At 39.7% G+C, this 16,803-nt stretch overlaps 1 protein-coding gene across 2 annotated transcripts; it reads left to right on the top strand.

The window, feature by feature from the left end:
* Positions 1 to 2,659: 2,659 nt before the first annotated feature.
* csnk2a2b (casein kinase 2, alpha prime polypeptide b) lies at positions 2,660 to 13,736 on the top strand. 2 transcript variants are annotated; one of them, XM_077516420.1, is made up of 12 exons: positions 2,660 to 3,612; positions 4,411 to 4,543; positions 5,498 to 5,599; positions 7,656 to 7,706; positions 7,795 to 7,854; positions 7,926 to 8,009; positions 9,525 to 9,635; positions 9,855 to 9,956; positions 10,027 to 10,127; positions 10,221 to 10,369; positions 11,376 to 11,456; positions 13,138 to 13,736. In XM_077516420.1, the coding sequence occupies exons 1-11, from the start codon at positions 3,509 to 3,511 to the stop codon at positions 11,447 to 11,449; spliced, it is 1,071 nt and encodes a 356-aa protein (XP_077372546.1). In that variant the 5' UTR covers positions 2,660 to 3,508; the 3' UTR covers positions 11,450 to 11,456; positions 13,138 to 13,736. The 2 variants fall into 2 exon arrangements, with proteins under 2 accessions (XP_077372546.1, XP_077372548.1); XM_077516422.1 differs by having other exon boundaries at positions 2,664 to 3,612; positions 4,432 to 4,543.
* Positions 13,737 to 16,803: the final 3,067 nt, after the last annotated feature.

Here is a 16,803-nt window from a genome sequence, read left to right as displayed (position 1 = left end):
GTCAGGTAATAAATCTACGATAATCTATGAAAAAACTAACCATAAAATAATAATAATTTAATATAATAAAAAAAAATTTTTAAAATAATTTGTAATATAATACAAATATATAATATAATACATATGTATAATATAGAAATATAAATTAAAATAAATAATACAATAATAATAAAACTAAACTCATGAGTCTTCGTCGGAAGATTTCCATTTCCTCGCCACTCTTATGAGGCGCTCCCCCTAGTGGCCCGCCAAGTAATTGCTCAATAAGTCATGAACAATGGAGCCTATACTGGCTGTATAGTGTATATTAACAACAAATATCGCGATACTTGCGTAGGCGTATCGATTATCGGGAGACAAAGTATCACGATTGTGATATTGATATATCGTCACACTCCTAGTGTACAGTCCTTAGAAGTACTGAATGTTTAGAATATGCACACACATCCATCCATTATCTGAACCGTTTATCCTCACAAAGGTCGTGGGCATGCTGGAGCCTATCCCAGTTGTCTTCGGGCAGTAGGCGGAGTACACCCTCAACTAGTTGCCAGCCAATCACATGGCACACAGAGACAATCATTCACAATCAAGGGACAACATATCAGTAGAAAAATCCTTTTAGAGGACATAGCCAACTATAATGCACTAGAACCTTGAATTTTTTATTTTTTATTATTATTTTTTAAATCAAAATCAAGAATAAAACGAAAGCTACGAATGTAACTACAGTTCTATGAGTCCCGAACGACCGCCAGGTGGCGGTGCTGGAACCAGCGCGGAATTCCCCTTGACGCTGTCGGAATTCCGAAATAGAACTGCCATTGCTATAACTCGCAACATTTACCGCTTAAAAAATTGGATCTCCTTTGAATCAGTGCAATTTAAACACAACAAAATACTGATAGTATTCAGAGTTCAGACCCACTACAGGTTCTTGAGTTGACAATCTGCTGTTGTGAATTTGGTGTGACTGCACCTCAGGTTATTGATCTGGGGAAATTATTCAACACTTCCACATTTCAACCCCCTCAATGTGCTCATGTAGTAGTTCGGTCATCAAGAGCCCCTACTTCAGCCTGTTTTCGACGTCTCCCTCCAGCAGATCTGAACAAAATAATCAGGATTGTTATCAGAATTCTGCAGAGCTTACTGGTGAGCTGATCATTTAATTCAGGTGTGTTGGGGGAGGGATACATAGAAAAGAGGCTGGATCGGGTCTCTCGAGGACCAAACTTGCACCCAACCCCCCATAGCCTCGGGTTTTAAGTAAAACTAAAAATCTACTTCTGATTTTATATATATATATATATACACACACACACACACACACACACACACACACACACATTAATAACACAGGGAATGGGACACAGGTGAAGACAATCACCATAACCAGGAAACACGAGGGCAGGAAGTTAAGCATCTGCAATGGGGAAATGCTTACGATAAAATAAAAGCATGCATGACAGCATGGAAGACATGCAGGACCAAAAACTGACAACTCATAAATGATTAGACATGACACATGATTTCAAGTACTAATTGAAGGAAACCTCGCAGTGATCACAGAATAACGTTAATCTGACAAAAGTAATAATAACGTGAAAATTAACCAAAGAAAATCATAATTGCATTTCACCAGAATTATTTTTAAAAACAATCTCAAACTGAAACAGGCCTGGACAAAAATGATGTCATCCATATAGAAACCATAATGGCTCATATTTTCTGTCACTAATTCCAACGCTAATTTCATTAATTGTATCAGCTATAAATACCTCCTAACTGTGATATATGTTTGTTACGATTCATTCTTGGCTCTTAATTTGTTTTTGTTTTTTTGTTTTTTATACATAGCACCTATTTAAAAAATGATGTACAGCAATAGTAGTCAGAATTTTTGCCTTATTTGAAGTATTTTACTACATTCTTATGACTTTACTAAGGAGGATTACGGGTTATTTTTATTTGAAATTTTCAATTTAATAGTCATTGCTGGTATGTGGTTTCAAAAGATATTGAGTTTTTATTATGCTGATATTTACTTATTGTTTCACACAGTGACTGGACTTACTTAATTAGCTAATTAATTTGAAATAACCTCATTGTTATATGTTGTATGTTTCTTCTTCTTCTTCTTCTTCTTCTTCTTCTTCTTCTTCTTCTAACCAGGCTTTCCAATGAAATTATTTTGAAAGCAGGATAAAAAAAAAAAAAAATAACAAAATTATGGAAGTGTGAAACTGATTCTACAAAAAAAAAGGTCACAAAATGTCGATCTCACCCCGATTGACAAAGACGTTGGTCAAAATTGGTGCATTTTCACTGCTAAAACGCCCCAACTTTATAAATACTGTATTTATCACAGGAAAAGTTATACTTTACCACTGACAAGCTGTCTGCTAATGCTCAATTTTAGACACATACCTGAAAACTGTAAATTATGGTGTCATACAATACAGATTATAAAAAAAATATATGTTTTGAAATTGATATGATATACGAGTAAATTGAGTTACGAATTTGATCACGGGACGAATTCTACTCGTAAGTCAAGGCAGCACTGAACTCTTTCAGTCCTCATTGGGAGACTTACGCTCCTCGTCACAAGGTGTCGCTGTGTCACAGCAGCTCCGCCGGTGATTCACCCCCGAAGCCAGCGGCTTTCACTTCCGGGTGTCTCGCATCTCTTCACTCTCGATCCGCTCCCCTTTCCTGTGCTGTCGACCGGGGACTGTGGCCGCAGAAGACACCCACGGTTCCTCGGCCGCCGTCTCGTCCTGGGGGACTATCGACGCGCCTATTCCTCGCGCAGCCGGTCGCTGATGACGCGCAATCCGCTGCAGGCGGTGCACGGCGGCGAGCGCTCCTCGTCTGTGCGACATCTCAGCGCTCAAGTAGCATCGCTTGCTAACGTTAGCTAACAACATCGATCTCCGATACTCCACCCCCTCGCACCCGGAGCTCGACCCCACTACCGATCAACATCGCCAATCAACATTTGATTGATAGCAAAGACTGGACCACAGAGGGGTTACTGCCCTCCATTTAACACAGGAAACGGATCGCTTTCCTGCCCTAACGTTTTATATTCAGGGCCTGTGACTCCAGAGTAGCCCCTCACTTTTAACCAAGCGGTGTTGAAATTACTGACACCATTCCTCTGCGGCCACTTTTGGGGACGCTTTCTTTTCTACCTCATCACCCCGATGCCTCCTCGCTCCTCTCCAGAACCTCAATTTCAATTCTCAGCCTCATCGGGACCGTTGCTCCTGACAATCCGGTGAAGGAGAGCTGCAAGGCGGGCATTTGAGCTCCTCTCCACCCGCGCCCCTTTTATCTTCACTTGGTGCAGAAGGAAGCTAGCTGGCCTGTTCATCCACTTCGCACCCACACAAGAGCGTCGATCCTCTTCTTGGTCTACAACCGGAACCCACTCCAGATTCTTCGTGACCCATCTTCCGTCCCTTGACACCCAGGCCGCTTCCGAGCCACGGATCTCGCCATGCCGGGTCCGGTGGCCGGTAGCAAGTCCCGCGTGTACGTCGATGTCAACACACTGAAGAGCCGGGATTACTGGGACTACGAGGCCCACGTACCCAACTGGAAGTGAGGACATTTCTTCTTACTGTGATTGGCTTAATAGCATGCATGTAATGCCTCAACACAACACATTATGGCTTCTTGTTAGGGAAAGTGTGGATGAGTGTCTATTTTTACACTCCTCTCTGCGAGAGTGTGATGACACGGAGATAGTACAGTCCCATCCTCCTTGCCACTTTGCCAGATTGATGCATAGAAAAGTGCTTGGTACATTTTTCAGAGTTACTATGGAGCAGCACAGTGTTCTAGTTTCCTCCTCTGCCTCACAGCTTTGGGTTCGAATCTCTGCTCTGTCCTTCGGATAAACGAAGAGCCTAAATTGTCCACAGATGCTAATGTAAGCAGGAATGCTCGTCTGTACTTGGATTCGCAACCGGAGGGTTACGGGTTTGAGTCTCCCTGTGGATGATGTAAATATGGCAACTAGTTGTTGGAGAGATGCTAGTCTGCTGGCTGGTTTGTGTCTAGGTGCCCTTGAACAAGGAATAGTCCCCACCAGTTTTAGTCATACAGTTTGCGTGCCGCTTTCCCTTTGAATCACACAGAGTACATATTGCAGTGTGAGTTCAATTTTCCACTGAGGGATTGCAATAACTCAAATAAATCATACAGTACTTTCATTGCCTCAATATTTGTACTTGTAGTACTTCTCGCGTGATTAACAGCAAAATAGCGCCAGCTGGCGAGTTGCGTGTCACCGTCACATATCCACTTATTATAGAAAAAAGGATGGATGATAGACTTTCACTCAGTACACATCTGAAGATATTTTTTCACTCTTCCTTACATACGCACACTGCACAGATTCTCTGTCTGTCCCCATAGCAACCAAGAGGACTACCAGCTGGTACGCAAACTGGGCAGAGGGAAGTATAGTGAAGTGTTCGAGGCCATAAACATCACCAACAATGAGAAGGTGGTGGTCAAGATTCTAAAGGTGAGCAGAAAAATGAAAAGGGGGAAAAAATACAACTCCCTTGTCCTTAATTTAATTTTGATTATGATGAAGCTGAGCGAAAATTGCTGGGATAATGCAGGAATGCTTCTTCCTTCATGCAGAATTTGTGCATTTTTTTGTTAAATTGCTTTCTAAGGCTTGTCTGTTTAGAATAATTGTCTCAGAAAGCCAAAAAAAAAAAAAAGCAAAATAAATGCTAAATTAACGTTTACTTTATACCAGTCACCGGAAATGCACATTTTAAATATTCACCAATTTAACGTGTTAAAATGAGCTGGTGGAAATACCCGATGTTGAAGCGCAAAGCAACATCCTCTCCAGCTCTCTCATACTTGTTTCTCATGTGAAAGAGAGGAGGTACCCTCAGCAAAATATTTGCGCATCAGAAGTACATACTGTAACTTGGTTTGTTATTGACAACAGTTGCCTTCCATGAGGCTCCTTTTAATATGGAACAACATCCATCCATCCATTTTCTTGACCGCTTATTCCTCACAAGGGTCGCGGGGGGTGCTGGCGCCTATCTCAGCTGGCTCTGGGCAGTAGGCGGGGGACACCCTGGACTGGTTGCCAGCCAATCGCAGTGGAACAACATAGTTTGAAAATAATTCTTCTCATATTGTCACTTTTTTGAGAAGTAGTTTCTAGAGTGAGGGGAGTAAACAAGCTGGATGGATCACTATTAAAACGCAAGTATTTACCGGTAAATGATTGTAAAAGGAGCGGCATGCTCGTTGACAGCATTCCATTGACATTATACACCCAAAACGTGAACTGCATTGTTGTCTCTGCGAGAGTTGTCTCGTTGACTGACAGTATGATGCTGCAGGCGAGCTGAATCAGCAGCTTCAGCATCAGGAGTCAAAAGTGACATGTGGGAGAAATTTGTGATGTGACTCCCCACCCCCACCCCTGTCTCATGTCACATCTCAGCCTGTTAAGAAAAAGAAGATCAAGCGTGAGATCAAGATCCTGGAGAACCTGAGAGGTGGGACCAACATCATCCGTCTGGTGGACACAGTCAAAGACCCTGTGGTAAGTTATTCTGATGAAAATGGGTCAGATCTGTGATGGTGTAACTATTGAGTGCAAACATGTGGATTAGTCATTTTGAGCCACTAAGCGTTTGTACTTTTTACAATGACAAAACTTTAGCTTTAAAACTGCTGCTTTGGCACGATTGCTTCCACGTTGGTTACTGGTAGATAAATCTTTACTGTAGCTGCTAGCTTGGGTTGCTCACTCATCTCTTTCATTGGCATTTGTGATAGTATAAGACGTAAATCTGGTGTTATTTGTAATGCATATGAAATTAGTCTACCCTGCATGCATATCATTATGCAAGCTATATATGACAACCTCCATCCATCCATTTTCTTGACCGCGTATTCCACACAAGGGTCACGGGGGGTGCTGGCGCCTATCTCAGCTGGCTCTGGGCAGTAGGCGGGGGACACCCTGGACTGGTTGCCAGCCAATCGCAGGGCACACAGAGACGAACAACCATCCACACTCACACGCACACCTAGGGACAATTCGGAGCACCCAATTAACCTGCCATGCATGTCTTTGGAATGTGGGAGGAGACCGGAGTACCCGGAGAAGACCCACGCGGGCACGGGGAGAACATGCAAACTCCACCCAGGAAGGCCGGAGCCTGGACTCAAACCGGAATCCTCAGAACTGGGAGGCAGACGTGCTAACTACTCGCCCACCGTTCCACCTATATGACAACCTGATTACTTTTAATTAATTGGATTAACTCATTTAGTTGCATGACATAAGTATTTTTATACCTCTCTGAAAGTGTCAGAATGTTGATGGTATAAGTACTCGCTTCAGTTGTATACAGCAGGGTTCTTGTAGTTTTAGAATTTTTCACTTTAGTTAGTTTTGATTTCGGTTTGAGTATTGTTTTTTAAATTTAGTTTTAGTTTTCAGGGTGGTTCTGTTAGTTTTCATTAGTTTTAGTTATTTAATAATTGCTTCATTTTCGTTAGTTTCAGTATTAGCTTTAGTTTTTTGTATGTGTATTACTTGTACGCAGTATTTAAAGGCGCAGTCTGCCGGTTTCACTCAGGAAAATGCACTCTTTAAATACAGGATTTAAACAAACAAACTACTTCTCAATTTACAGATCTGGGCTTTTCTTAACGTGTGGGGGTGATTTTGTCCTAAACCCGCACCCCTGTATTTTGCCATTTTGTGTTTGTTTTGTAAACAGCGGGACGTTTCTGTGAAAAGACAGTGTTTACACCCCTCCAGCCAATCGCAGAGCGGGGGGTGGCGTGTCGCAAACGGGGCCGGGCGAAGGTGTCAGCTGCGTGACGTCACTCCCGCGGCAATTTGAAAGCACGCACGGATTATTATTATTTTTTTCACTCACTCACTCACAGAAGCTTACGTGTGTGAATGAGTGAGTGAAGAAAAAAAAATCCATGAAGGCAGCATCACACTCGAATATTGGCATTTGCTCATGTTAACGCCCGAGTCCCGATTCAACTCCAATAGGTTACCGTAAAAACACTTAATAACCAAAACAAAGATTAGAGTCTCTTCTTTCATCAAGAAAAAAAAGTATATTTCTATCTGCTTCCGTTTTGCAGCAATTAGCATTAGAATGTAGCTAAGTTTCATCAGTATTCACAAATCTGTTTAAAGCAGTGGGGGGAAAAGAGCTTGTTTGCAACATGGCCCTGGTTGATCTCTTATAGTCTGCTGCCACCTGCTGGCCGTGTTTGTAATAACTACCATTGCTTCACCCGTTCTGTAGTTTAGATGCTGCATCAAAGCCTTCTGTATGCTCAAGCATAAAACAAAAACAAAAAAACGTTTTTGGGACCTTGGTAATATTTAAAATAGAACATATTTATACATTTTGGGGAGCAAATGAGTTAAATGGTAAATGGAGTGTGTTTATGCATGTACTAAAGCCATATTCACTTATCTCATTGAAACATCAATTCAAATCAAATTTCTTTTCACTTTACATATATGTTACATCTCAGTATGCATGAGGAGAAACTCCTCATTTATGGTGGCCAACGTCTATTAGTATCTGATCTCTTGAACACTTTTCATGTCATCACAGTCCAGAACTCCAGCACTCGTCTTTGAAAGCATCAATAACACAGACTTCAAGGTAAAGATGATCGTATCTAATTGACTGTTTGTCAATGTTTTGCTGATGTTATCATCACATAACAAACTTGTTTCTCTCTCATCCGCAGGAGTTGTACCAGAAGTTAACTGACTACGATATCCGATTTTATATGTATGAACTACTGAAGGTGAGAAACTTTCATTCATTTGATCTTTTTCAACATCAGTGTGGTGATTAAAGTTCCGTACGTGTGTCCAGGCGCTGGACTACTGTCACAGCATGGGAATCATGCACCGTGACGTCAAGCCCCACAATGTGATGATCGACCACCAGTTGAGAAAGGTAGGCACTCGGCAGTGTCCTATTAATTGCATACACGCATTCCCTCCATGTCAGGAAGCGCATTTCAACGTTGCGTTGACCGGCTTGGGGTGCATCATTGTTGTCTGTGGTCGTCACGAAGCCCCGCCCTCTTTTACCGGGACATTTTACCCACCAATTTGGCTGGCCTGAAAATGCGATTGGAAGCCCTCCAACAGGCTGCCTTTCCCACACACAGCGGTCCTAAAATAGGAGTACTACTCGCAAGAACTTGTATAGTCTTGTCAGGGAGTCGATAGAATTTATGATGGATTCCGAGGTCATGCCCAAGGAAATTGACCAGCTGGTCCATCTCAGTGGGAATAATTGGCGTTCACTTTTAGAACTGAATCTTTTTAATTTATTATATTGAATTAGAATTATGAAAATATTTTCATCTCATCCTTGCTGACGTCAATGTTTGTGTTACTTTAATAAAATAACCATTTAACCAGTTACTGCCTGCACAAATTTTAACTTTGAATTTAAAGTTTGTGGAGTTTTTATTGTGTCCTTGATATTTAAGAAGAGTTGATGTTCTAAATTAATCAGTATCAAATTGACTTGGAATGAACCGAATCAAACCGAACTCTTGTGAATCGATTGAGGAAATTAGAATCAATACCCTGCCTTACTATCCCCCCCCCCCCCCCCACACACACACACATACACACAAAATGTATTATTATTCTTATTATTATTATTTTGCAATTTTCATCATAGTCTTCATCCTTCTTGGCTCTCTTTCAAGAACATTCTCTCTCTCTTTTTGGTGATGTGAGTTCCCCGAAGTTATACATGTGAATAGTGTGGGAGGGTGAGCCTTAAAATAACAGCAGATGTAATTCCGGTTGCACCACTTCTCTCTCGGTGACTACTACTACACTATTCACCTGCTAATAAAGTGTGTGGGGGATTTTGTTACAAAAAATGAGATCTGACAGCGATACAGTAATCAAGTTAAGTGATTTATGACAAGAATAAGGCAAAAAGACACTGAGTATATGTATGGTTATTCTTTAAACTATATCCGAACCGAGTGTAATATGAGGGATTTAAAGGGGTATTTAATATAATGTTATGTTTCAAGTGATGCCTTACATGAAATTCCTGCTGTCAATAATGCTATCAGGCATTATTATGATGTAAAGTGGTGTTATTAATGTACTCAGCATGTTTATCAAGCAATTATAAAAATTAGTCATTAAAAATCATTTAAATGTTTTAGTAGTCATGAATGTTCTTCAAATAGGTTGACTAACCCTTTTGTACTTCAAATTACAATATACACTTTGCAACATGTCCAGCAGAGGGCAACAAACTGATAATTTATGACCACAGCATCCCCAAAACGGCACAGTTGATATATTCCATTTAAGAAATTAAGGTCTTTCATCTCATGGGGCTCGGTTACACAATCTGACCACTCTAGATTACTTTCCATATTTTTCAGTTCTGTGTGACGGCAGGATTTTCACCTTTGCTTTGTTTCCATAGCTACGTCTTATAGACTGGGGTTTGGCGGAGTTCTACCATCCTTCCCAGGAGTACAATGTCAGAGTGGCGTCTCGATATTTCAAAGGGCCCGAGCTCCTGGTGGATTATCAGGTAAGAGATTGTCACATGTTGATGTCCCAGCTGTGGTGTCCTTATGAGATGCTTTTGAGGGATTTTGTTTACAATAGATCTTGAATAGGAGTTGCTTACACCTCAGATGTCTCAGGCGTGAACTCAAATGTTTTATTTGTGAAATTAAATGGTGCTTCAAATCATTTCCATGTTCATTCTCATCATCTGCAGTGCTGTTTGGTGATTTTTGTCTTTCAGATGTATGATTACAGTCTAGATATGTGGAGCTTGGGCTGTATGCTTGCCAGTATGATCTTCCAGAAAGAGCCCTTCTTCCACGGGCAGGACAACTACGACCAGGTAGCTCTCTCTCCGCGACATTTCAGACATTTTGTTTTGCCAATTATTTGCTCATTGTTCCGTTTTGCAGCTGGTGCGAATTGCCAAGGTCCTGGGGACAGATGAGCTGTTCGGCTACCTGCGTAAATACCACATCGAACTGGATCCTCGCTTCAAAGATCTGCTTGGACAGTAAGTTTGTCCGAGTTGTCACTCAAGTTGGTTTGTAGCAGTACAATAATGACAATCTTCTGCTAATTCTTTTGTTACCGCGTATAATCTCAGACAGAGCAGGAAACGCTGGGAGCAGTTTGTGCAGACCGAGAACCAGCATCTAGTGAGTCCCGAGGCTTTGGACCTCCTGGACAAGCTGCTTCGTTACGACCACCAACAGAGACTAACAGCCACAGAAGCCATGGAGCATCCCTACTTTTGTTCGTAACACACACATGCCAACATTGATATGATTTGACTAGGGTGGGGATTTTGGAGCAGCGACCTGCATTGACACTCAGAAGTGCCCCTGAATATTTTTGTTAGCTTGTGCTGTATTATTGTGGGAATGCTAAACGCATCCCACATGTTATTCGGATTTTTATTCTCCTCACTTTTTTGCCGAGAAACAACTCTCACATAATACTTCTTGATTTACACCGTTCAAATTTCAACTTTCTTCAAAAATTCACACCTTCCGGGGTATTTAATATCATCTGATTCCACAATACTTATAGTACTTGCACAATTTAACGTTAAATATCAACTTTCCCCCCATTCATTTTCTTTTCTTTTTTTTTCTTTTTTTGTGTGTGTGTGTATGTGTGCGTGCGTGCGTGCGTGCGCAAATACGTATAAATTTATACTCATTAATTCACCTAAAACCTTATAAATATCCCATTACCCTTCGCCTTAACCAGGTACTTCAGAATCTTGCCAGAGTCGTGAGGTTCAAATGGTCAGGAGACCAGAGAAAAGGTCAGAAAAAATAAAGAGAAAAGAAAGATAAATCAAAGTGAAATCCAGCACCCATTCATTTTCAATGGGACTGCCATTGAACTTTTTCTAAGTCCCACTTTCTACGCCCACTTCCATACATACAACTGATCATCATTACCAACTCTCTGATACTGCTCAGTGGTGCACTTGGTTAAGTGCGTTTTCCAGTAACCAGGAGGTCCCCGGTTTGAATCCCACCTCCGAGTGTACATTGCAAATATATCCATGGCAATTATGCTTAGTGATATAAATGTATACCAACTGACTTTCCTACCATGAAATGCATTACAATTTCACTGAAATGATTAAATGCACGTCGGCTTTCATCAGATGACTATTTTTAAAATATTGCACTTTATTTTTAAAATTGCACTTTGTCTACTTATTATTCAATAATTTGTTCGTGTTATGGTGCTCCATTAACACTAATGCTGTACCTTACAACAGACCCCGTTGTAAAGGAGCAGTCTCTTTCAAACTCTGACAACATGGTTTCCAGTGGAAACACCACGGCACGATGAAACACAGGTATGTATCCAATAAAAAAATTTAAAAAAATCATTTGGGACCATAATTTTACATTTTAGCCTGTCAGGTCAACAGGTCCCGTGCTAGTGCACTAGTTTTCCTTCCATTTTAAAATGATGTCCAGTTATGATAAATTGCAAATAGCAACATCAATACTAATCTCTTCTGCGTTTACTAGGAGTGGGAACAATAATTATTTTTGTTTATGCATTGGTCGTCGTATTAAAAAGAATTGATTTTTAAAGTGTAAATAAAAAAACTAAAAGCCACTGTTGTCTGCTGCATATTGCACCTTCAAGTATTAAAATAAAAATTTGGTCTTAAATCAGCTTGATAAGCTCAAATATGTTTTTGTAAATATATTGTTATAGGAGAAGTTTGTGGCAGCAAATGCTGCCATTGGCACTTTTGAAATTTGTGTTCACATTATTCTAAACCAGGTTGGAATTGAATCGAATCGTGGACCTCTACCTGTAGATTCCCCACCCCTACTGTTTACAGGGGTCCCTGTTAGGGATTGCATCTGATAGAAAATCAGTGGTTCCAATTCCATTATTGATACTGTTAATTGACCCAATTCCTTACCAATTCACACTGAGTGAGAATGAATGAAATAACACAAATGATTGATTATTCATGTCAATGCCATACTATATTCCCATTATTTGATATGATAATGCAAGATGTTTCTGCATAGTCATGTCTGAGTGTAGCCTACCTTTTTTGTGGCCTTAAAACGCCCAATACAGTACAGAAGCAATGGTTTTGTACTTTTTCGTGGTCTAAAAATGTACAGTACAGAAAAGAATGATTTTAAATTAAAAAACAAAAAACACTTGAAACTGAAAAGTTTTCAAGTCTATCCAAAGTTAACTCACTGGTGCACTTGGGTGGAGGGATAATGTCGTGCAGCTGGTCGCTGGAGCCATGACGACAAATAAATAACTTTATTCTGTACAAAAAATAGCATATTCAACAGATGTGTACTACGTGTGGAAAAAATTGATCTGTTAAGCAACAGTCATAGATGTAAATAGGTAGATACTAGGGGTGTGAATTGCCTCGTACCTGACGATTCGATTCGTATCACGATTCACAGGTCACGATTCGATTCGATACCGATTAATCCCGATACGAATTTATAAGTCGATTGTTGCGATTTTTTTCATTCAAATTTAGAAAATACTAATCAGTAAGCTTGTAGAGTGTAAGATTTATATGAAAATGTATTATTTATTTATCTGAAATTTCAGTCTTATAGAGGTTGTAATCTGTTTCATGTTTGAACAGCATTAAAATAAAATATTAAGGCTTAATGTTCCGTTCATATAACATTCTTCCATACTCAAGGTGTGAATCCTTAAAAAAAATAAAATAAAATAAAAAGTAATAATAATAATAATCGATTCTGCCGATTATTGAATCGATTCGAGAATCGCGCGATGTAGTAGCGCGATATATCGCCGAATCGATTTTTTTTTAACACCCCTAGTAGATACGACACACTCCTTTTGAGCTGTGTGCTTAGGCGATGCTAAGCTATTTCCTTTTTTTTGCTTTGATGGGACAATCGTGCTTCATGGAATCTCTACGGACAAATAAAACCATAATTTAATTGTTCTCTAACCTTACCACACTTCTTTTCCATCCCTCATGTCTTTTCTTCTCTCTTTCTCTGCAGCAAGCAGAAAGAAGAAGGATGTTTGTTACCTCAACTTTGTCCGCGGTTGTGACAGTAACTTTGACAAGTGTACAGTGACAATGGATCAAAGTAACTCTGACCAGTTACACACTCACAGATATGCGCATACAGACACGCACAACACATGCACACATGCAAGCAGGTATACATACACCCTCCTCCTCTGTATCAGTCTGTGATTGGCCTGTTCTGGTGTCCTGTCCAACAGTCTGACCAATGAGCTTGAAGCTGCTCACTCCCCGACCCCTCCCACATCAGTCTCATGTACAAGGACAAACTACGTTTAAAGACCGATTCCCTCGCCATGCCTCCATCCTTCCTTTATATCGTCCCGCCTCTTTGTTTGCATCAGCATGGAAGATGGACAGGAGCGTGACCCTGTACAAGCCACCACCACCCCCTCCCCCCCGAAACCCGTTCATCCATGCACCCATCTGTCTGTCCGCCCCCATTGCCATCTTTTACCCTGACAGACAAACGTCTTAGCACTACTCCAGTTCTGAAAGTGGCATGGTGGACTCTCTCTAGCTAGAATGATAATAATATTAATGAAAAATAAATGATTTTTATTTAGATGAGCTTTGCCTTGCTGAGTTTTTTTTATTTATATATCCTGGGTGGAGTTTGCATGTTCTCCCCGTGCCCGCGTGGGTCTTCTCCGGGTACTCCGGTCTCCTCCCACGTTCCAAAGACATGCGTGGCAGGTTCATTGAGCACTCCAAATTGTCCCTAGGTGTGCTTGTGCGTATGGATGGTTGTTAGTCTCTGTGTGCCCTGGATGGATGTGTGTGTGTGTGTATATATATATATATATATTAGGGGTGTGAATTGCCTAGTACCTGACGATTCGATTCGTATCACGATTCACAGGTCACGATTCGATTCGATACCGATTAATCCCGATACGAATTTATAAGTCGATTGTTGCGATTTTTTTTTCATTCAAATTTAGAAAATACTAATCAGTAAGCTTGTAGAGTGTAAGATTTATATGAAAATGTATTATTTATTTATCTGAAATTTCAGTCTTATAGAGGTTGTAATTTGTTTCATGTTTGAACAGCATTGAAATAAAATATTAAGGCTTAATGTTCTGTTCATATAACATTCTTCCATGCTTAAGGTGTGAATCCTAAAAAAAAAAAAAAAAAAAAAATCGATTTTGCCGATTATTGAATCGATTTGAGAATCGCGCGATGTAGTATCGCGATATATCGCCGAATCGATTTTTTTAACACCCCTAATATATATATATATATATATATATATATATATATATATATATATATATATATATATATATATATATATATAAATTAATATTAATATTAATATTATTGAGGGGCTGTTTGACCTGCGTGTCATTTTAAATCTGCATTAAATCTTGCCTCCCAGAAAAAAAAAAAAAAAGAAAAAAACAGGGGAATTGGGTGGGCAATTATATAAATATTGAAAGGGGGGCAGGAATTCACTGTTACTGAGTATCAGGGGCCCAATATAGTTGAGCAAACATGTTTAGAAACCCCAATGCTCCCCAAAAAACATTCACATTTATTTTTTTTTTAACCGTGTAACAGAACAAGTCTTTCAGATTCTTGTATATCCCTTGGCATAAGGAAAAGCAGCAAAACACAAAATAGTGCATGAAGATACAAGCTAGACGAAATATTGTCCAATACTTCATGTACAACAGACACATTTTCTTCTCGCTGCAGTCAAATACTTGATGACTTGATGACATCAGCTCACCTCAATTCAGGAGTTCTAGTCTTGACTTTTCAAACTGCTCACTTGGAGGATTCTTTTCCTCATCCAATGTCAGAGTCAACAAAGCCTTATTTGTTATTTTAAAAAAATATTAGACCTTGTAGAAGAGGGCAGTGCAAGCGCAATTAAACCATGACTGCCATGTAGGGGTGACTGTTGATATTACAACTTAAAATTAGAGTGAAAACCCACGATTTTGCAGTGGATAGAGACCCGGCGATTAAATTTGTACTGCTGAAAATGGCTCAATGCGTTTAGTATCCCTATAAAAGTGCCTTAACCCAGTGATGGCTATTAAAATGTGTTTGTTTTTGTTGTTGTTTTTAAACCCCCAAAAATGTACAAAAAAAAAAAAAAAACGCTTGATAAATCTCAGACGTACGTTTAAAAGGGGGGAAATGCAGGTTAGCTTCCGGTTCAAAAATCGGGATCGGGAGGAAATATTATAGATATGTAAATATTGGGGAAAAAACTGAATAAGTGAATTTACAGGTGCTGAGCCCCGACTATTCAGGGTGCTATTCTAGTAGAGCAAAAAGGGGCCACCTAGACAAAATCAGGACAGAAGGACCACGTAATGTTATGAAGAGAAATTGTATTTAATAATTTATGTTTTTACATATCTAGAAAAATGTTACAGTACCAATTTATTTGTAATAGTGACACTCTCCCTTCTTTCTTTGACAATCTCCAATTTTTTTTAACTGTGTGAATTTCCACTGTAAGTAGAGCAAATATGTTCATAATTCCCTCATGCTTCCCAAAAAACAAATTCAAAACATTTTTCCCCAAAATATTTTTTGGTGCATGGAGTATGGGGAAGATTACGGATTTAAAATAATCTCACGTTCACAGTTAATTCCCATTGCTTCTTTTGATTTGAAAGTTTCCAGAAATGTAGTATTATACATTTGTCATACATTTTCAATCACAATTACTGTATATTGTTACTCGAAAAACATTTCCTATCTGTTTACAGTACTTTGCTGTTTTCAAAGTTTTCTGGTGTGACATATTCTTACGTAGTGTGCCATGGTTAATTCTGGTGTCGAACAAGTTAGTTTTGTACGGGTCATCAATCATTAGTTGCGGCTGTCGTCAGTAAGCGAGCGTGAGACCAAAGTATCAACTTCACTTGAAACGGAATCAGAGCTTTAGCTTCCTTTTCTACAACGTGACTGCTCGCTCACGTTCAGCAACGCTCACCTGCGCGACAAAAAGAGGACACGCGTCATCTTGTGCGCAACCTCAGTGTTACTTTTTGAGCTCTTAGCCATGAAACATTCAAAAGCGAGCTTGACTCCTAAATGTATACCAACACACACATAGGGTTGTCTTTTTTCTTCTTCTTCTTCTTCTTCTTCTTCTTCTTCTTCTTCTTCTTCTTCTTCTTCTTCTTCTTCTTCTTTTTCTTCTGTGTCTAAAAGTACACGTGAGCTGTTGTTTTCACGGTATTTCATCATCGTGGCTAATGCCACCTGTTTTCCTTTTTGGGAAATACTCCATCTATTTTTCTTTTGCTGGAGTTATACAATTCTCACATGACACATGACCCAACTCTATTATGTAGTTTGTATTTTTTTTTTAACTCATTCACTGCCAGTCATTATAGAAAATTTTTACATTTCCAATACTCACGTGATATTCCATTCAATAATTATATATAAACCGAATCTACCAAATAACAGAATAGACTCCCTACTTTTTGTCCCGTCCCGTTCTTTTATAATTGACAGCAGAAAAATGTAGGTTTGCCAAAATACAGCCATTTCTCCCATGGACTCTGAAACTGTGTTTATTTCCTATAAAATGGGGCTATGATGTCATCTACCGGTGGTTGGGCATCAGTAAAGTTGTTTCCAAGTTTGATATTTACAG

Source organism: Festucalex cinctus, chromosome 3, assembly GCF_051991245.1.
Source record: "Festucalex cinctus isolate MCC-2025b chromosome 3, RoL_Fcin_1.0, whole genome shotgun sequence".
NCBI lineage: Eukaryota > Metazoa > Chordata > Actinopteri > Syngnathiformes > Syngnathidae > Festucalex > Festucalex cinctus.
Note: the sequence above shows the minus strand (reverse complement) of the source record. Positions and strands in the feature narration are given on the sequence as shown.

Excerpts from the sequence above, each read along its gene's own strand:
- csnk2a2b (XM_077516420.1), top strand. The coding sequence starts at position 3,509 with ATGCCGGGTCCGGTGGCCGGTAGCAAGTCCCGCGTGTACGTCGATGTC. Across the intron at positions 4,544-5,497 it reads TGGTGGTCAAGATTCTAAAG|CCTGTTAAGAAAAAGAAGAT; the intron begins GTGAGCAGAAAA and ends GTCACATCTCAG. Across the intron at positions 10,128-10,220 it reads TTCAAAGATCTGCTTGGACA|ACAGAGCAGGAAACGCTGGG; the intron begins GTAAGTTTGTCC and ends GTATAATCTCAG.